General features: G+C 42.1%; 2 protein-coding genes across 3 annotated transcripts; both read right to left on the bottom strand.

Annotated features, from left to right (window-relative positions):
- Positions 1-838: 838 nt before the first annotated feature.
- Positions 839-10,994, bottom strand: LOC139403915 (mortality factor 4-like protein 1). Of its 2 annotated transcripts, XM_071147115.1 has the most exons (13): positions 10,812-10,994; positions 10,258-10,304; positions 10,060-10,127; positions 9,488-9,574; positions 9,094-9,132; positions 8,778-8,858; positions 8,653-8,678; positions 6,459-6,547; positions 5,455-5,556; positions 4,988-5,076; positions 4,583-4,755; positions 2,167-2,251; positions 839-1,409 (listed from the first exon to the last, which is right to left on the bottom strand). In XM_071147115.1, the coding sequence occupies exons 1-13, from the start codon at positions 10,849-10,851 to the stop codon at positions 1,328-1,330; spliced, it is 1,008 nt and encodes a 335-aa protein (XP_071003216.1). In that variant the 5' UTR covers positions 10,852-10,994; the 3' UTR covers positions 839-1,327. The 2 variants fall into 2 exon arrangements, with proteins under 2 accessions (XP_071003216.1, XP_071003217.1); XM_071147116.1 differs by lacking the exon at positions 2,167-2,251 and having other exon boundaries at positions 839-1,350; positions 4,617-4,755; positions 10,812-10,978.
- A 2,153-nt stretch (positions 10,995-13,147) lies between these two features.
- On the bottom strand, positions 13,148-14,167 carry LOC139403914 (relaxin-3 receptor 1-like). The gene has a single exon (XM_071147113.1). It carries the CDS (start codon positions 14,165-14,167, stop codon positions 13,148-13,150), a length of 1,020 nt encoding a protein of 339 aa, XP_071003214.1.
- Positions 14,168-21,692: the final 7,525 nt, after the last annotated feature.

The following is a 21,692-nucleotide window of genomic DNA, read 5'->3' as shown; positions in this document are numbered from 1 at the left end:
GACAGCATGCCAGGGCGGATTGCAGAGGTCTTGAAAAAGAAGGGTGAACACTGCAATATTGACTCTTTTCATAAACTTCATGTAATTGTCAATAAAGCCTTTGACACTTATGAAATGCTTGTAATTATACTTCAGTATTCCATTGTAACATCTGACAAAAATATCTAGACACTGAAGCAGCAAACTTTGCAGAAATTAAGATGTGTCATTCTCAAAACTTTTGGCCACAACTTTATGTAAACTTCTGACTTCAACTGTATATTACCATAAATATTGATATAGTTAACTCTAGAAATAGATAGTATCTTACTCCTGCTTACATGTGTATTACCATAAGTATTGAGTCAGGTTACCAGTCACTTTTCATCCCTGTTTACATGTGTACAAACCATTAGGAACACCTGCTCTTTCCACGACAGACTGACCAGGTGAAAGCTATGATCCATTATTGATGTCACCTGTTAAATCCACTTCGAATCAGTGTAGATGAAGGGGAGGAGACAGGTTAAAGAAGGATGTTTAAGTCTTGAGACATGGACTGTGTATGTGTGCCATTCAGAGGGTGAATGGGCAAGACAGAAGATTAGGGTCTTTGAATAGGGTATGGTAGGTGGTGCCAGTTACACTATTTTTGATACTGAATACTGCACTGTTGGGAAGGGCAAGGCACTCATTTCACTGTGATTGTGCATGTGACTTGACTGAAAACCATCTAATGGGGAGTCAATGGCTATTGTTCAATCTCAGTCTCATGAATGCCAAAATAATGAGAGGATTATTTCTGTATTTGTAGAGTACAGGTTGTCAGGGAGAATGAAGGATATTTACCATACAGAACTTGTGTAGAAACATCTTTATTACAAAATGATAGCCAACCATTACACAGCTAATGTATCCCACCAAAGACATTTCAACTCGATTGCTTTGCACAAATTGTGGTTAGCATCAAATATCCAGAATTCAACACATGCAAAGTCGTTGAGGTGAAAACAGACAAAAACAGACCAGATGGAATGCACAGAAACATTACAGAGCTGTTCATGGTAAAAAGTCCCCGATATTGGGAGGAAAAACATGCCCGTCTCGCTTGTGTTACGTACCCGGTGGGAGAGAAAGAAAAACACTTTATATCTTAAAAGCTACCACCGCTCCAAAAGACATGACCGACTCCAGGGAACCTCCAGAAATAGTTCAAGTGAAAAAAATAAAAAATAAATTCCAGTCCATCTTTCCACTCAAACGGGTTTGAGATGGTTCCATGTTGTCTGGAAGAGGCTTGGTGTTTCCGAATGGGTCGATCACCCCCCCCCCCCACCACACCTGCCTCTCAGACGGCTTTCCTATGGTACTCTGGGGGCGCCACCTCATAGTCGCTGGCACTGAAGAGGGAGGAGTTCTTCATTAGATACCTACGACAGACAGGAGGAACAAGCAATTGGAGGTCAATTACCAGCCATAGAAAATGGACAAAAACTTGGCATCTGTATTCGTAAAAGGTGATCGGCCTCTATGAATTCTAGAAATATTACAGGCTGCAGAAAAATGAGGAGCAGATCAGCTCATCCTAACAACTTATAACCTAATTTCTATTCGGACCTTTAACAGACTTTGTCCAGATAACCATCCGCAGCAATTAGGAGAAGGCCACATTTGTTTACAGGAAATAACGACACGTGGAAAAGGCTAAATGAATGTGGCCTCCGTTTGAACCCATCCCAATCTACTACGGTTGTTGCAGGTTGAGGAGGATCATGATTATGGCCACATTCCCAAGATGGTTTCTAGGGTACACACAGACAGTATCCTGCAGATACACGGCCAGACATTTAGGCCCACTGCAAGGAAAACATTCATGACAGAGCAACAGTGAACAAAGGAACTGCTTCATCAGGATGACTGAAATAAGCTGTACGATTAGGCCTACTCTGGAATCCAATGGTCTTGATAACTTCTCGTTAGAGTGGTATCACAAAGTCTGTCAGTGTCAAGACCGAGCCCTGACAGCGAGATTAGGACAGCAGCATTTCACGGTCAGTGGGCTACTTTTTCAACTGTGAAATCCTTCTGATGAGAATATAGAAATATGATAGGCCAGCCAGGTTAGGGAATGCTCTGCCAAGCCAGACATTCAATTTCACGAGTGGGGATGAAGGAGAGGCGTCTTACTTGAGAAAATCCTGCAGGTAGTTGAGCAGCAGAGCCAGGCTTTTCTCATCCAGGGGAGTGTAGGCAAGCATGGAGCCAATTCTCACTGCACAACACAAAGAACAGCACGGTCAGGGACCAGATTTAACCATATGTACACAGACATGATTCTATATTAGCATTGGCTGATATTTGAATAAATACTGTCTGAATGCAGGTGTGGGACAGATGACGGTTAACTGAAACTCTCCCATGGAAACTGCTATACCGTTTTATTTAAATCTGCGAAGAGTGTTGTGACTTTGTTAAATGCACTCCTAAATAAATTGTGATTTCATTTTATTTATAAATTCAAAATAAAATAAAATGTTATTGGTCACACACATTTAGCAGATGTTATTGCGGGTGTAGAGAAATGCTTGTGTTTCTAGTGCAGTCATATCTAACATACACACTAATCTAAAAGTAAAAGAATGGAATTAAGAAATATATAAATATTAGGACGAGCAATGTCAGAGTGGCACAGACTAAAACACAGTAGAATAGAATACAGTATATATGAGATGAGTAATGTCAGAGTGGCACAGACTAAAACACAGTAGAATAGAATACAGTATATATGAGATGAGTAATGTCAGAGTGGCACAGACTAAAACACAGTAGAATAGAATACAGTATATATGAGATGAGTAATGTCAGAGTGGCACAGACTAAAACACAGTAGAATAGAATACAGTATATATATGAGATGAGCAATGTCAGAGTGGCACAGACTAAAACACAGTAGAATAGAATACAGTATATATGAGATGAGTAATGTCAGAGTGGCACAGACTAAAACACAGTAGAATAGAATACAGTATATATGAGATGAGCAATGTCAGAGTGGCACAGACTAAAACACAGTAGAATAGAATACAGTATATATATGAGATGAGTAATGTCAGAGTGGCACAGACTAAAACACAGTAGAATAGAATACAGTATATATGAGATGAGTAATGTCAGAGTGGCACAGACTAAAACACAGTAGAATAGAATACAGTATATATGAGATGAGTAATGTCAGAGTGGCACAGACTAAAACACAGTAGAATAGAATACAGTATATATGAGATGAGTAATGTCAGAGTGGCACAGACTAAAACACAGTAGAATAGAATACAGTATATATATGAGATGAGTAATGTCAGAGTGGCACAGACTAAAACACAGTAGAATAGAATACAGTATATATGAGATGAGCAAAGCAAAAATAAGTAAACATTATTAAAGTGGCCAGTGATTTCAAGTCTATGTATATAGGCTCAGCAGCCTCTAAGGTGCAGGGTTATGTAACCGTGTGGAATCAGACCTAATGATGGCTATTTTACAGTCTGATGATCTTGAGATAGAAGCAGGTTTTTTGTTTACAGAGTGCACCACCCAATTGACGCTTGGCGTTTGCCCTTCAAGTGTTTGACACAGCCATTGATGACACAAACACTTTTCTAATCTACTAATCTCAGTTCAACCTGGCTCGGAACGAGACGCTCTCTCTCAAATGTCTCTGGCACTTAGTCCATCTGATGATCCCACCGGTTCAGATCAGAAACCCAATAGTCGGTAGTTAAAGATCCGCTCAATGTTAATTAACTAACTAATGGGATTCTGGATGCAATTGGTGGCGGCGGTAGATGCTTAACTTTCTGGCCTTCCCTGGGTATTACCCATTACACATTCTCTTACACCCCCATTGACTCCAGAAAGTTAACTTTCATCCCTGTGATAACGGCCGATAATGAAATCTATTAAAGTGTCCTTCATTAGCAGTATGGCTGAAGATCGGTGCTTTCGTGGGTGCTGTGACGCTACACCAATGACAGAGCAGTGAACGGTGGTAGGAGAAGAGTCGATAAAAGGCACTGTAAACAGTCTTAAGGCTCTAATAACTAAAGAGAACCATTTCCCCCTGGGTCTTCACCTCTCCTAAAGAGAACCATTTCCCCCTGGGTCTTCACCTCTCCTAAAGAGAACCATTTCCCCCTGGGTCTTCACATCTCCTAAAGAGAACCATTTCCCCCTGGGTCTTCACCTCTCCTAAAGAGAACCATTTCCCCCTGGGTCTTCACCTCTCCTAAAGAGAACCATTTCCCCCTGGGTCTTCACCTCTCCTAAAGAGAACCATTTCCCCCTGGGTCTTCACCTCTCCTAAAGAGAAACATTTCCCCCTGGGTCTTCACCTCTCCTAAAGAGAAACATTTTCCCCTGGGTCTTCACCTCTCCTAAAGAGAACCATTTCCCCCTGGGTCTTCACCTCTCCTAAAGAGCTCAATCACCACAACGTTAGTCTCCTGAGATTCAAACAGAAATATTTGTTAAAAGTTCCAGTCCAGAGGCTACTTCCGATCCTCCTCATTCAGACAGCCCCCCCCCCACCCCCACGGGGGCTACATACCAAAAAGCCGGAGCAGGTGTGGGCCCCCGTAGACCTGGGACATGGGTGTGTCGGGGTGATCCGCCAGTATCTCTGCATACTGGGGCCTCTCAAACTTATAGAGCAGCTGAGTGCCCAGCATGACGTTGAAGTACTCCCTGATCCCTGCCACCACCTCGTTCACAGCATACTCCCTGAGGGGAACCAGGACAGGAGATATAAGGCAACAGGCACTGCTGGAGTGTTCACAGCTAGAGCTGAATGAATGCGTGATACCTGGGTTGAACTTCACCAAGCAAGCGAATTACAGCTATCCCACTTTGACAAGCAGATACAGGCCAGGCTTGTCTGGTTTCTAGTCAGATAACCTTCTTCATTGTAACTTCACTCGTACCGCAGCATCGAGAGGGGTGTGCTTTTACTCACTTGCTTTCTGAAGTTCCTCTTGATTTCTTATAGCTTGCATAGTCCTCCAAGACACTATCCACATTCTTTCTCGCGGGCAGGTGAAAGAGCTACAAGTCAAGAAAAATGTAATGTATACGTGTTTGTCAAGCACCTCATAAAATACGCTTAAAACACAAACAAAATCCTGTAAAGAATGAACTTGTAGAGAAAGACTGTCTTGTCAGTAAATAGTTGGCCTCTTCTGACCATAAGACAGCAGGGTTGGGGTCAATTTGAAGTGACGGCAGCCAATTCAGGAACTGAAATTCCAATTCAATAATAAATAAAACTATTTTCAATTACTTCTCAATAAAACTTAAAAAGTAAAAGCTACTCATTTCAAACGTTTTTTTTCAATATTTGAAGTTTAAAATTCAAATTCCTGAATTGACAATTTTCAATTGGAATTGAGCCCAACCCTGGTAGACAGCTGTCTAGACCCCCACCTGCTTCTGTCTGGTAATAAGGTCCCAGTCATCCACCAGCCACGGCTTCAGCTCCTCAGGAATCTTCACCTTGACCTCCACACGGTTGATGAACGTCTCCTCCTGGTTACAGTGAAACCAAATGGAACAGTCAGACTCATTTACAATAAGACATGTGAAAACCAGTAAAAAAATAAGCCATGGGTCTTGTTAAAAAACACAATTCCCATCTGTGATTGGCTGACTGCTGCAGGACATAAGGAACTGGAGCTGTTGTTTCAGAGTATGAGAGAACAGGCCTGCTGTATGCGAGGGACAACACAGAGAACAGGCCTGCTGTACGCGAGGGACAACACAGAGAACAGGCCTGCTGTACGCGAGGGACAACACAGAGAACAGGCCTGCTGTACGCGAGGGACAACACAGAGAACAGGCCTGCTGTACGCGAGGCACAACACAGAGAACAGGCCTGCTGTACGCGAGGCACAACACAGAGAACAGGCCTGCTGTACGCGAGGCACAACACAGAGAACAGGCCTGCTGTACGCGAGGGACAACACAGAGAACAGGCCTGCTGTACGCGAGGGACAACACAGAGAACAGGCCTGCTGTACGCGAGGGACAACACAGAGAACAGGCCTGCTGTACGCGAGGGACAACACAGAGAACAGGCCTGCTGTACGTGAGGGACAACACAGAGAACAGGCCTGCTGTACACGAGGGACAACACAGAGAACAGGCCTGCTGTACACGAGGGACAACACAGAGAACAGGCCTGCTGTACGCGAGGGACAACACAGAGAACAGGCCTGCTGTACGCGAGGGACAACACAGAGAACAGGCCTGCTGTACGTGAGGGACAACACAGAGAACAGGCCTGCTGTACGTGAGGGACAACACAGAGAACAGGCCTGCTGTACGTGAGGGACAACACAGAGAACAGGCCTGCTGTACGTGAGGGACAACACAGAGAACAGGCCTGCTGTACGTGAGGGACAACACACAGCATCCATAGGTGGACATACACTCTCCACAGTTGGGTCGCAACGAGCCCTCTTCTTCCGCGGTGGCTGTGGCATCTCTCCTGTGCTGGTACCTTCTCCAGCCGCTGGTGCTGCACAAAAACAAATGGGACAGACACACAATCAAACCCTATCCACAAAGGAATGTTAAAGGGTTCATTTAACTAGTAGCAGAAACCAGTGGGACTAACACTTTTACTAGTAGCAGAAACCAGTGGGACTAACACTAACTAGTAGCAGAAACTAGTGGGACTAACACTTTAACTAGTAGCAGAAACCAGTGGGACTAACACTTTAACTAGTAGCAGAAACCAGTGGGACTAACACTTTTACTAGTAGCAGAAACTAGTGGGACTAACAATTTAACTAGTAGCAGAAACTAGTGGGACTAACACTTTTACTAGTAGCAGAGACTAGTGGGACTAACACTAACTAGTAGCAGAAACTAGTGGGACTAACACTTTTACTAATAGCAGAAACCAGTGGGACTAACACTTTTACTAGTAGCAGAAACTAGTGGGACTAACACTATTACTAGTAGCAGAGACTAGTGGGACTAACACTAACTAGTAGCAGAAACTAGTGGGACTAACACTTTTACTAGTAGCAGAAACCAGTGGGACTAACACTTTTACTAGTAGCAGAAACCAGTGGGACTAACACTTTTACTAGTAGCAGAAACTGGTGGGACTAACACTTTTACTAGTAGCAGAAACCAGTGGGACTAACACTTGTACTAGTAGCAGAAACTAGTGGGACTAACACTTTTACTAGTAGCAGACACTAGTGGGACTAACACTTTTACTAGTAGCAGACACTAGTGGGACTAACACTTTTACTAGTAGCAGAAACTGGTGGGACTAACACTTTTACTAGTAGCAGAAACTAGTGGGACTAACACTTTTACTAGTAGCAGAAACTAGTGGGACTAACACTTTTACTAGTAGCAGAAACCAGTGGGACTAACACTTTTACTAATAGCAGAAACTAGTGGGACTAACACTAACTAGTAGCAGAAACTAGTGGGACTAACACTTTTACTAGTAGCAGAAACCAGTGGGACTAACACTTTTACTAGTAGCAGAAACCAGTGGGACTAACACTTTTACTAATAGCAGAAACCAGTGGGACTAACACTTTTACTAATAGCAGAAACCAGTGGGACTAACACTTTTACTAATAGCAGAAACCAGTGGGACTAACACTTTTACTAATAGCAGAAACCAGTGGGACTAACACTTTTACTAATAGCAGAAACCAGTGGGACTAACACTTTTACTAGTAGCAGAAACCAGTGGGACTAACACTTTTGCTAGTAGCAGAAACTAGTGGGACTAACACTTTTACTAATAGCAGAAACTAGTGGGACTAACAATTTTACTAGTAGCAGAGACTAGTGGGACTAACACTAACTAGTAGCAGAAACTAGTGGGACTAACACTTTTAATAGTAGCAGAGACTAGTGGGACTAACACTTTTACTAATAGCAGAAACTAGTGGGACTAACAATTTTACTAGTAGCAGAGACTAGTGGGACTAACACTTTAACTAGTAGCAGAAACTAGTGGGACTAACACTTTTACTAGTAGCAAAAACTAGTGGGACTAACACTTTTACTAATAGCAGAAACTAGTGGGACTAACACTTTTACTAGTAGCAGAAACCAGTGGGACTAACACTAACTAGTAGCAGAAACTAGTGGGACTAACACTTTTACTAATAGCAGAAACCAGTGGGACTAACACTTTTACTAATAGCAGAAACCAGTGGGACTAACACTTTTACTAGTAGCAGAAACTGGTGGGACTAACACTTTTACTAGTAGCAGAAACCAGTGGGACTAACACTTTTACTAGTAGCAGAAACCAGTGGGACTAACACTTTTACTAGTAGCAGAAACCAGTGGGACTAACACTTTTACTAGTAGCAGAAACCAGTGGGACTAACACTTTTACTAGTAGCAGAAACTAGTGGGACTAACACTTTTACTAGTAGCAGAAACCAGTGGGACTAACACTTTTACTAGTAGCAGAAACCAGTGGGACTAACACTTTTACTAGTAGCAGAAACCAGTGGGACTAACACTTTTACTAGTAGCAGAAACCAGTGGGACTAACACTTTTACTAGTAGCAGAAACCAGTGGGACTAACACTTTTACTAGTAGCAGAAACCAGTGGGACTAACACTTTTACTTACTCTTTAGTTTAGTCTTTTTCGCTTTCCTGAAGAAAAAAAAAAGATTGCATTAAAAGGCGCTGTTCAATTCTTTTTTTGTGAAAGTTTGAAAATAGGTCAAACTTGAAAGACGGGATCAAACTTACAGATCAACATTTTTCTGCTGCACAGCAGCAATCTTCTTGCTCGGTGCTACACCCCTCATCTTTCCCTCAACATCATAATGCCTGTAAGAGGAAGGAAACGCCGCCAAGAAACCAGGCCATGAACTACAATAACCTTCAAAAACACTTGTTCTAACATCTCCTTATGATCATTTTATGTATCTTCTTTTTAACCCGTATGTTTAATGTTCAACGAGTGCTTACAAGTAAATGCACCGTGGGCTGCAAGTATTGTATCATAGGTGCTATATACATAAAGATTACTATTATGGTTCATTATTAAAATAAGTGGAATCACTTTTTATGTTCTCCCATCTTCGAGTCATCGTCGGCATTTCTGGGGAGACATTGATTAACATATAGAATCTCATTGTTGTATTTCGTCCAATGGCAGCTTGAATACAATGTTGACACAGTAGGTACATTCCATACACTAAAACACTCCCCCCACCCCAACACAATGTTGACACAGTTGGTACATTCCATACACTAAAACACACCCCCCCCCCCACCCCCCCACCCCAACACAGAGTCTGTCTGTAATGACACAGTAGGTACATTCCATACACTAAAACACCCCCCCCCCCCCCCCCATCCACCACAATGTTGACACAGTTGGTACATTCCATACACTAAAACACGCCCCCCACCCCACCCCAACACAGAGTCTGTCTGTAATGAGATGAACTCACTGATTAGCCTTTTGAAGCTCTTTTTGTTTCTGCAGGTTGCTGTCCACATATTTGAGAACTCTGCTTTCAGGAACCCATTCATCCCAGCTAAAACAGAAAGAGATCAACCACATTCAGATTTCTGACCGTTTATTTTTTATTGAATCAATACCAGAATGTTAGGTCTGTGGCTGTGAGGTAAGCATTCATAAAAAATGTAAAATGTTAATTCTAAAAAAAAAGATGGGTCCATAGCTAACAACAGTACTGGCTAAATAGACACAGTACTGGTCCTCTGCAGCTCAAATGTTAGAGCAGCGTTTCACAAGGGGTGTACGTTTTGGGTTTTGCCCTAGCACTACACAGCTGATTCAAATGAGGAACTCCTCATCAAGCTTTGATCATTTGAATCCCCCTTGGGGTCCCCAAGAGTTTGGGTAACGCTCTGTTAGAGTACATTACTTGCAACGCCAGAATAGTGGATTCAATTCCCAGGACCACCCATTCATAAAAAACGTATGCACCATAACGAAGTCACTTTAGATACACGTGCCTTATTATTTGAAAAGCCAACAATGCAAAAAATGACTCACTTTTTGTTCCATCCACTGTAATGAATGAAGTACTTAATTTGCTTCTCCTTGATATTGGTTTTCACTGCCTGAAATACAACAACAATCATTACGAATTGTAATAAATATGACTTTAGGTATAGGCTACTGCAAATGGTGTATTGTTTAGTAAACACGAGCCGAAAGCCATTCAAATTGGTGGAATGAATCTAAACCCACCTTTGCTTCGTAAAGCAATGGCCCATGAAAACACAGAACTCTTTCACCTAAAAACAGAAGAAATAGACAAATGCTGGATGGTTATATTAAACCGTGCACACCAGTGGTTGGCTAAGGTGTAGCTAAATGTATTTCGTTGATATGTGGCCAACGTATAAAACAAATACAATAGAAACACAATTGCATAGTTAGCCAGCTAGCTACATTTGCTATTCAAGCCAAGGCCCTTGGCAAGGGATTGTTTACCCGTTAGCAATTAGCTAACGTTAGCTAGGTAGCTTATTGTTTCAACACAGCCAGTTAGAGCAAACAGTCTAGTTAGTTGGCTGAATGAATACGAAAGGTACCTGTATTAGTACACTACTTATGGTAGATTACATTTAATTATTCATGCAATTTTCAAATTGATGATATCTCTAGCTAGCATGTAGCAGTGTTTTAGCTAACGTGCTCTGCGCGAGAAGCGCCATACCGTCGATGCCTTTTCACTCACGAGACGACAGGGTCTAGCTACGTTTTTAATTTTCACAGTTCATCATCACGGTGCACATTACCTTCTTGAAATTTAGGTTTAGGGTCCTGTTTTGGCGCCATTCACAGACTCAACTGTTCGGATCTCTGAATGATCAAATTCGTGCATTGCCAGCTTCCATTTCTTCCTGACACAACACGGCAAAGGGCTCTTCTCTCGACGTGCGCAGCCTGGCAGCGCGGTCAGGTGACCACGGTATCGCACTGCGCTGGGGCCGGGGCCGCCCCAGGACATGATCATTGTTTTTTGAAGGGAGCCGTATTCATTTACTTTATTTGAACCTTTATTTAACTAGGCAAGTCAGTTAAAAACACATTATTATTTACAATTACATCCTGGCCAAACCCTAACGAGGCTGGGACAATTGTGCGCAGGCCTATGGGACTCTTACTTGAGTTTATTTAGTAAATATTTTCTAAACTCTATTTCTTGAACTGCATTACTGGTTAAGTGCTTGTAAGTAAGCATTTCACTGTACACATTTTGTATTCAGAACGTAACAATTTTTTCCCCTAGTTCTGCCAATGAGAATACTGTACCAGATCTGGATGTATGTTTAGATTATTATAATACATATTTTTATTTAAGTCAGTTAAGAACAAATTCTTATTTACAATGACGACCTACACCGGTCAAACCCGAATGACGCTGGGCCAATTGTGTGCCGCCCATTCACAGCCGGTTGTGATACAGCATGTAATCTAACCAGGGTCTGTAGTGACACCTCCTAGCACTGAGATGCAGTGCCTTAGACCGCTGCGCCACCCAGAAGCCCTGTAGGGTACTAGGCTGTTTAGAATATTCATACAATCTTAACATGAATTGGTTATTTCAGCCACTAACTAATACATCAGCTCTTGATCTTGTGTTTCATGTGATGGTACACAGATGGCTGGCCAAGAGGTTTGAAGATCATTAATAAGTTCATTCATTAGTCTGAAGAGTATAACAAAAATATCAATCATTCTGTCCTGACAAATAGGATAGTAGGTCAATATCAAACTGAGATTAAATGTTTTATTGATATGGGTCAAGTATGTGATGCATAAGTGTAGCCTATTGGCACCACACCTCTCCCCTATTTGACCTAGATAGTTTGTGTCTATGCATTGATATGTAGGCTAGGTGCCTTCTTAAAAATGTATGTAGTTCTGTCCTTGAGCTGTTCTTGTCTTAGTGTTCTGTATTATGTCATTCTGTGTTATGTTTCATGTTTGTGTTGAACCCCAGGAAGAGTAGCTGCTGCTTTTGAAACATCTCATGGGGATCCTAATAAAATACCCCCAAATACCAAATAGGTAGGCCTGTTAAGCAATAAATGCAGTGTTTTCGATATAAAATGCATTTTGTTTGGGAAATGCATAGGCCTACCGGTAAAAGCTGCTTGTGGGCTTCAGAGGGAAATTGACAATTTACAGTAATCGGTGTCAAGACGGTCATGTTTTTCGTTGTCCATTTTGACATGAAACACAATAAATAATACAATCATTAAGGCAACGGGGTGAGATTAAATATATGGATGTTTATTTTGCATGAACACAATTTAAGCAGTATGGTTATCTGTTATCATAGGCATAATATTTACACTTCCCTCCCATTGCATGTAATTTGTGACACAATGAAGACTAGACGTGCAGCTGTGAAGGAGAACATAGGATCATGGGAACGTTTATCTCCACTAGGCTACAATTATGATGGAATGATAAAGACAATATCTAGTCTGCCTCTGTTTCTCTATCGTTTAATGATGACTTTCCGGTTTTTCTGTCGTTTAATGATGACAGTCCAGGTGGTTCCCCTATCGTTTAATGATGACTGTCCGGGCGGTTTCTCTAACGTTTAAAGATGACAGTCCGGGCGGTTTCTCTATCGTTTAATGATGACTGTCCGGGCGGTTTCTCTAACGTTTAAAGATGACAGTCCGGGCGGTTTCTCTATCGTTTAATGATGACTGTCCGGGCGGTTTCTCTATCGTTTAATGATGACTGTCCGGGCGGTTTCCCTAGCGTTTAATGATGACAGTACGGACGGTTTCTCTATCGTTTAATAATGACTGTCCGGGCGGTTTCTCTATCGTTTAAGGATAACTTTCCGGGAATACAACAGCACATGGAGAGGAGGAACCATAACGGGCAGAATTGCCTCATGCGCAATTTTGGTAGCCATTATCATTGTATCATTGTGACCGTTTGTTTTAGTGCTTGTCCATGCCTGTTTTGTGATTTATTTCTACCAACAGAACATACTGCATTCGCCTATTACAGTACACCCATGTCGTGCGCCCTATAGGGTACATTATGCAACAGGGAGCGCGTGCGTAATGGCAACGGAAACCGATTCTTCCACTGCGTAAAGTGACTATCCGCCATATAACAAATCTTTCAGTTTCTTTCTAAACTCTTCTCTCATTAGGCAATAAATTACAGGGTTTAGACAGCTATTGGCGTGCGCAAGGCAGACTGTCACAGGGAATACGTAAGTGTGAACTATGTAGTAAGATTTATCCCAATGCACAGCATTCAATTTCACAAGGACGCCCCAGAATGTGATGGCGTGATTTGGCATCCAGCAAAGAAAGAAGGAGAGGACGACGATGGTGACAGATTTGGTGACTTGTGATGTCCGTTTGGTGTTTGTTTTCATACTACGGTTGCGGATGAATCGCAAAAGCATGATGTAGCTGACTGAAACAATGGCCATGGGTAAAACAAATGCAAATATAATTTTCTGAAGGTGATAAACTGCTAACCAATATTGTCCATCAGGGAACTTAAGCAAACATAGTTTTTCCCCCGCTACATTTGTCACGGTTGAGAATATGGATGTTGGTGCAGTCGCAATTGTTGCGGATACCCAAAGAACCACGCTAATCCATTTGGCAGAGCAGGACTTTTGCCTAGTTCGGTCCTTTAGAGAGGAGGCGACGGACCAGTATCGGGTGACGCTCATTGCAGTCAGAAAGAACACGCTCGCGTACATGTTCATAACCGTGACGGAGCTGATGATTTTGCACATGGCGTCTCCAAACGGCCAGCTGAAGTCAAGTGCGGTGTCCACTGCCCAGAACGGCAGAGTCAATACAAACTGGAAGTCCGTCACTGCCAAGTTAAGTACAAAGAAGTTGATTCTGGATTTTTTCCGCTCTTGTTTCACTCTGATAAAGAACAGCACAAGTAAATTGCCCACCAAGCCCACAGCGCACACCACGGAGTAAACGACGCAGATGAACACCCTCAAAATCGGAGTCCCGTCCGCCGTCACGTCGATGTCCTCTAGGCTACTGAACCGGTCCAGATCCGTCAAGGACCGATTCAGTAGGCCTACACTGCTGTTGTTTCCTTCAGTCATCGTTTCTGTTATTAAATTCGAGTGATTCATGTAGGCTATCCAACTTCAAATCAGGGTTGGAGTCGCTCACTCTGCTTCCAATACATCCTCAGGTTAGTTTGAAATGATAAGAGCGCAGCGATTGCTATGCGCCATTCCCATCATCGCATAATCGCACACATTGACAATGTAGCTGTCTTGGTGGGGTAGCTCAAAGCGTCTTGACAATTGCAGTTCTTACAGGATTTATATTGTGACCGCTTCTTGATGCCCTGCCCTGAACGCACAATGATTGGTGACAATGTTTGATTGACATTAGGCTATAGCCTATATTCCCTATTTGCATCACTTTCTTGATATTGACCAATAGGCTACGCTGGGCGTAATGGGTTTTTATAATGGAATAAAATGTGTTTTTCTGGGCAGTAGTGATTTGGCTACTCACCGAGAAATAAAGGACTGGTAGGCTTAAACCTAATAAATACTATTGTATTGATTGGAAACATTATTTAGATCTTTCATCGACCATCCCACCTAGAGATCAGTGGAGGCTGCTGAGGGGAGGACGGTTCATAACAATGGCTCGAAAGACGCGAATGGGACCAAACCATGTGTGGTTTTATAAACATCCATATATTTAATCTCATCCCGTTGCCTTAATGATTGTATTATTGTGTCTCATGTCAAAATGGTCACCGATTACTGTAAATTGTAAATTTCCCTCTGAAGCCCACAAGCAGTGTTACGAGTACAACTTGATAGTTGATGACAGCTTTTACCGGTAGGCCTATGTATTTCCCAAACAAAATGATTTTATATCGAAAACACTGCATTTATTGCTTAACAGGCCTACCTATTTGGTATTTGGGGGTATTTTATTAGGATCCCCATTAGATGTTTCAAAAGCAGCAGCTACTCTTCCTGGGGTTCAACACAAACATGAAACATAACACAGAATGACATAATACAGAACACTAAGACAACAGCTCAAGGACAGAACTACATACATTTTTAAACAGGCACCACGTAGCCTCCATGTCAATACACACAAACTATCTAGGTTAAATAGGGGAGAGGCGTTGTGCCGTGAGGTGTTGCCATATCTGTTTTTTTTTTAAATCAGTTTTTCTGTTTATTTGAGCAATATGAGATGAAAGCAAGTTCCATGCAGGTTCTATATAAAACGCTTTCTTGAATTTGTTCTGTATTACAGACACATTAGGGTGTTAAGACATTAACGTATCCTACTGGATATTCTAGAAGCATTGATGATTCATTGAGGACTTCATCCCCACACATGTGAGGAGCGCGTGTAAATAATTAGCATTTTATTAGAATTCCAAATGCTACATAATGGAATCCTTTAATCTTCATGTCCCTCTCTGGATCCGGTCAGCCACCTACCCACGGTAATCCCGACCCGGCCGACCCGCGGTAACCCCGACACGGCCGACCTACGGTAACCCCGACACGGCCGACCCACAGGGCTATACCAAGGCCGTGAGTTCAGGTGAGTCATTTCTAATTGTATTTCTTAATTGTACTCTTCAGAGTCAAAACTTCAACAAAAATACAAAAAATATATATATTTTTTTTAATGAAAGGAAAGTTTAGGTAATCTCCATCTCCATGGAGCTGTTCAATAGTCAAGTCCAAGATCATAGATGTTGACGGCACCATCTCCAAAGCCTCCATTCAACCCCAGGTACATGTGGGTGATGTGTCAACCCAAAGTAGCAAGGCCGTGGTACATGTGGGTGATGTTTCAACCCAAAGTAGCAAGGCCATGGTACATGTGGGTGATGCTTCAACCCAAAGTAGCAAGGCCATGGTACATGTGGGTGATGTTTCAACCCAAAGTAGCAAGGGAGTGGTACATATGGGTGATGCTATCTACCATCCTACAGCACTCTGCCCTCTATACCAGTGATGGCCTCAGCATTGCATCTGTAGCCAAGCAGAGGAAGAAAGGAAGCAGCTGCTTCTAAATCACTCTGGAGAGCAGTCCTTCCTCTTCACTCCAACCCAATCTACCCACCCCAACACAATTCCCTTCTCTCACACCAATCCCTTTCCCTCACACCAATCCCTTTACCACACTCCAATCCCCTTCTCCCAATCCCCATAATTGAATCTTCAGATAACTTTTTGTCAATGCATTTGAATGCGTTCGGTTTTCGATTGGAACCACAATAAATCTCAAATTAGGGGAATTTTCAATGGATCAATGGATTTATCATCAGAGATCATAGAACTCACTAAAAAATACAAGTATATACTAGTTCAACGACTTGTCAATCAATAACTGAGTAACTTTAATTAAACTGAGGCAGAGAAGCAAGCAGGAGGGCAACAATGACCTTCAGAAACTTTTAACAATTCCTAAAGATTGCCAATGCAGTTCTAGTATCTCCATATTTTGACGACAAGACACATGGCTTCCCACACATGGCTCCTCCTAGACAGAGTAGTGTGCATAGTTATGATGTTTCCCTGCATGGTGCTATAAGCTGTTGGATTCCATAACGAATATGATCCTTTTAAATCTGTTTACTAATATGTGGTGAAGTATTTCCATCTCATAATGTAACTTCTAGAATAGAATAATGTAACTTCTAGAATAGAATAATGTAACTTCTAGAATAGAATAATGTAACTTCTAGAATAGAATGATGTAACTTGCATCCCACTCCTTTGATGCGTGGCTACACTAGTGACTAGTTGTACCAAAGAGTGTTGTGTACTGTTGGAGCTAGGAACACAAGCATTTCTCTACACCTGCTAAATATGTGTGTGTGACCAATACAATTTGATTTGATTTTGACTCTGCCTCGTCTAACGCGGACTGCAAAATGAGTGTCTACTGCCACCCAGTGTATGGTTGTGGTAATAACATACACTATTGTATATTCATGTATTTTGTAAGCCACTTACTGGCACTGGAAATGAAACACGTTACCATTCCACATGAGTATTTAATACTGTGTGTATATGTTCCTGACAAAGAGGTTAAAAACGCCACAGATCAGATTCGATTTTGACAAGTTAATATACGGTACACACAAAATCGTGACTAGAGACAAGGAACAAAATATGGATGATCCCATATCTTCAATCTATTTGTTTGTGAACTAAAATGAAGATAAAACCCATAGTTAACAAAAATGCTTTTTATTACATTTAAACTCCTATACATTAGACAGAAAACATTCAATAAAGTAAACAATTTCTTCCAACGCAAGTAATAAATATTCTGTTTTCACCTAGTACTCTCTACAACCTGACATCGGTCTACTGTACAACGTTCCATGTTCCTTGAAAAGCCGTTTCACTCTCTGTTTGGAAATGTGAAAGCAGAACCTGGGGGTTAAGGCAGTGAGGGCAGCTGGCAACTTATCCGCTCTTTAAATTCATTTAGTAAATTGGACCTTTTTTTTTTAGGTTGAAGTCCACTTTATTGTACAGCTTTTATTTCTGAAAATACATAAATGAATTTCAACTCATGTTTTTGGATGACGCAAAAACACAAACTAACACTGGAGGAACTGACACTGTTGAAACACTTGGGATTGGGGTGATACGGACATCATAATATTACCAATGGGGGGAGAGTGGGAGAGGACTTCACAATAAGGCCATTCCATGCCCATGTTAAGCTACACATTGCATTTGAAATGGGAACACATTCTGTGACGTCTGCTCTCACCTCGTCTTAAAAACCGACAAAAAGAGATCACAGAGATCTAGAGCGATGACATCAACAACGAATCTGAAACAAAAAGAGATCACAGAGATCTAGAGCGATGACATCAACAACGAATCTGAAACAAAAAGAGATCACAGAGATCTAGAGCGATGACATCAACAACGAATCTGAAACAAAAAGAGATCACAGAGATCTAGAGCGATGACATCAACAACGAATCTGAAACAAAAAGAGATCACAGAGATCTAGAGCGATGACATCAACAACGAATCTGAAACAAAAAGAAACTCAATCATCTAAATAAATAAAGACATTTCTGATTGGGTTAACTCCTAACCTCTAACCCCAAATCTTAGTCTCACTTTGTTGGTGTACCCTAAACTAGGGTTACCTAAACCAGCGCTTCCCAAACTCTGTCCTCACACACACACAGACACACATCCATGAAAATCAAACAGGTGTAAAAATAGATCAGATTTATATATATGTATATATTACAAAATAAATAAAATACTGCACAACATTGTTTATACAGAGAGGACATTTTTAAAACACGTCTGATTGACTCAAAGAGTCAATCAGTTAAGAGTAGGAGAGAGGGGGGAGGGGGGAGGGGGGGGCAGGAAGGTCTCCAAATCGACTGGCTGCAAAGTTGACCTGTTATTTGCTCTGGTTCAGGATACTAGATGGAGAGTGATTGGGGAAGCTGTCGTAAGCGATTATCTATCTCAAGAGGGGAAAGCTAATTAGGCTTGAAGTGAAGAGCTGTGGAAGAGAAGAGGACTGAAGCACAAACACCTTGAGAATGACACTGCAGAAAAGCCTGACTACAAAGACACTCCGCAGAATGGGCTACGGACAGACAGAAAAGGTCATGTCAATGACTTCAACATTCTCTCTCTCTCTCTCTCTCTCTCTCTCTCTCTCTCTCCCACTCCCTCCCCCCCTTCCTCTCCCTCTCTAAAAAGCATCTGTTTTTGACTGTAGGTGACTGTGATGATTGTGACTATCACTAAAGCAGGGATTTTGGAAAGTTTTAACATTCAGTACAGTAGCCTGAACAAACCCTGTATTTTACTTTCACATTGTCTATGTTGGCGGAAAACTGATTCAGCAGGAAAAAGTGACAAACATTGCTGTCATTGTTTCGATCCCGACACATTCTTTAATGTCTTCTGAAAGAGCTTTACATGGCAGTTGTTGAGTTCCAATGACTATAGAGTCTCCTGTATATTTAACCAGCAGTGACTGTTGAGTCTGCGCTTAGTTTCTATACCTTTATATCCTGACTGGTAATTCACTCATTCTATTATAGTTACATGTTCACTGTGTAAAGTCCTCTGTCTGTATTCCGGCTCTATATTGTCTATCACTCGAAGCACCATTTCACCATGTCACATTCTGACTGAGTCAATGACAATGACACAAATATTCATTTCCACAAAGTTTGCTGCTTCAGTGTCTTTAGATATTTTTGTCAGATGTTACTATGGAATACTGAAGTATAATTACAAGCATTTCATAAGTGTCAAAGGCTTTTATTGACAATTACATGTCATGCTGTCAATTCACTTCTGGGCCACATCCTGACTGATGGCAGCCCATTCTTGCATAATTAATGCTTGGAGTTGGTCAGAATTTGTGGGTTTTTGTTTGTCCACACGCCTCTTGAGGATTGACCACAAATTCTCAATGGGATTAAGGTCTGGGGAGTTTCCTGGCCATGGACCCAAAATATCGATGTTTTGTTCCCCGAGCCCCTTAGTTATCACTTTTGCCTTATGGCAAGGTGCTCCATCATGCTGGACAAGGCATTGTTCTTCACCAAACTGTTCCTGAATGGTTTGGAGAAGTTGCTCTCGGAGGATGTGTTGGTACCATTCTTTATTCATGGCTGTTTTCTTAGGCAAAATTGTGAGTGAGCCCACTCCCTTGGCTGAGAAGCAACCCCACACATGAATGGTCTCAGGATGCTTTACTGTTGGCATGACATAGGACTGATGGTAGTGCTCATCTTGTCTTCTCCGGACAAGCTTTTTTCCAGATGTCCCAAACAATCGGAAAGGGGATTCATCAGAGAAAATGACTTTACCCCAGTCCTCAGCAGTCCAATCCCCGTACCTTCTGCAGAATATCAGTCTGTCCCTGATGTTTTTCCTGGAGAAAAGTGGCTTCTTTGCTGCCCTTCTTGACACCAGGCCATCCTCCAAAAGTCTTCGCCTCACTGTGCGTGCAGATAAACCTGCCTGCTGCCATTCCTGAGCAAGCTCTACTGGTGGTGCCCCGATCCCACAGCTGAATCAACTTTAGGAGACGGTCCTGGTGCTTGCTGGAATTTCTTGGGTGCCCTGAAGCCTTCTTCACAACAATTGAACCGCTCTCCTTGAAGTTCTAGATGATCCCGATAAATGGTTGATTTAGGTGCAATCTTACTTGCAGCAATATCCTTGCCTGTGAAGCCCTTTTTGTGCAAAGCAATGATGACGGCACGTGTTTCCTTGCAGGTAACCATGATTGACAGAGGAAGAACAATGATTCCAAGCACCAACCTCTTTTTGAAGTTTCCAGTCTGTTATTCAAACTCAATCAGCATGACAGAGTGATCTCCAGCCTTGTCCTCGTCAACACTCAGACCTGTGTTAATGAGAGAATCACTGACATGATGTCAGCTGGTCCTTTTGTGGCAGGGCTGAAATGCAGCGGAAATGTTTTTTTTGGGGGATTCAGTTAATTTGCAGGTAAAGAGGGACTTTGAAATTAATTGCAATTCATCTGATCACTCTTCATAACATTCTGGAGTATATGCAAATTGCCATCATACAAACCGAGGCGGCAGACTTTGTGAAAATTAATATTTGTGTCATTCTCAAAACTTTTGCTCACAGTTGAGTTCGATGGAAACTGCCTCTCATATTCGCAATATCCCCATAGCATTTATAACACAGCAGATATGTCTGTCTTTATCTCTACGGGGTACTCACTCCCCTCCGCCTCTACGGGGGTACACCCCTCCACCTCTACGGGGGTACTCCCCTCCGCCTGTACGGGGTACTCCCCTCCGCCTGTACGGGGTACTCCCCTCCGCCTCTACGGGGTACTCCCCTCCGCCTCTACGGGGTACTCCCCTCCGCCTCTACGGGGTACTCCCCTCCGCCTCTACGGGGTACTCCTCTCTGCTATGACTTTAGCTGGAGTGTCTCACAAACAACCAGGTGAAAACAGAGAGGAAGAGTGTGTGATAGGTGGAGGATACTTGACTGAAAGCAATGTAGCGCCCAGATACACATGCACTCTGTGTGGGTTGAGTTCATTTTTGGTTTTGTGCAAAAGGTGACAAATGTGGTTGAATAAACAAAACCAAAGCAAAACCAACAGAATATAACGAGGTTTCAAATAAAAGCATGAAATTACTGTGGAGTATTTCTCAACTTAAATAGGCATTCTGTGTCTACAGTAGTTTTAATAACCATACAAATGTGAACACATTTTCTGCTAAAATGTTGTCAAATTGAAATGTTGTGCATAATGATAATGACTGGACAGATGGTCAATTGAAGGGGGGGGAATGAAAGGCCCAATGCAGCCGTTTATATATCGATATCAAATCATTTCTAGGTAACATGAAGCACCTTACTGTAATAGATGTCCATAAAAATGGGCAAAAATGGCTTTTTAGGAAGAAAAAAACCCGCTCTAAAGCAAGAATTTAGCCGAGACTGGTCCGGGAGTGGTCTGAGTGGGAAGGGGGGAAACTGAACACGAGCTGTTATTGGCAGAGAGGGTTTGGAAGTCTCTTTGCTATTGGTCTAGCAACAAATTTACCACATGGTGACGTCACCGTGTAAAGGGGGGGAACTGAACACGAGCTGT

The sequence above is a fragment of the Oncorhynchus clarkii genome, unplaced genomic scaffold (genome assembly GCF_045791955.1).
Source record: "Oncorhynchus clarkii lewisi isolate Uvic-CL-2024 unplaced genomic scaffold, UVic_Ocla_1.0 unplaced_contig_12649_pilon_pilon, whole genome shotgun sequence".
NCBI lineage: Eukaryota > Metazoa > Chordata > Actinopteri > Salmoniformes > Salmonidae > Oncorhynchus > Oncorhynchus clarkii.
This window is presented reverse-complemented; position numbering and strand designations above follow the sequence as displayed.

What these genes read in the sequence shown, in the direction of transcription:
- LOC139403915 (XM_071147115.1), bottom strand. Translation starts at nt 10,851, where the DNA reads ATGGCGCCAAAACAGGACCCTAAACCTAAATTTCAAGAAG. An exon ending in CATTGCTTTACGAAGCAAAG is followed by an intron (nt 10,128 to 10,257) that starts GTGGGTTTAGAT and finishes GTTGTATTTCAG; the next exon opens with GCAGTGAAAACCAATATCAA. An exon ending in TACAGTGGATGGAACAAAAA is followed by an intron (nt 9,575 to 10,059) that starts GTGAGTCATTTT and finishes TTTCTGTTTTAG; the next exon opens with CTGGGATGAATGGGTTCCTG.
- LOC139403914 (XM_071147113.1), bottom strand. Translation starts at nt 14,167, where the DNA reads ATGAATCACTCGAATTTAATAACAGAAACGATGACTGAAGGAAACAAC.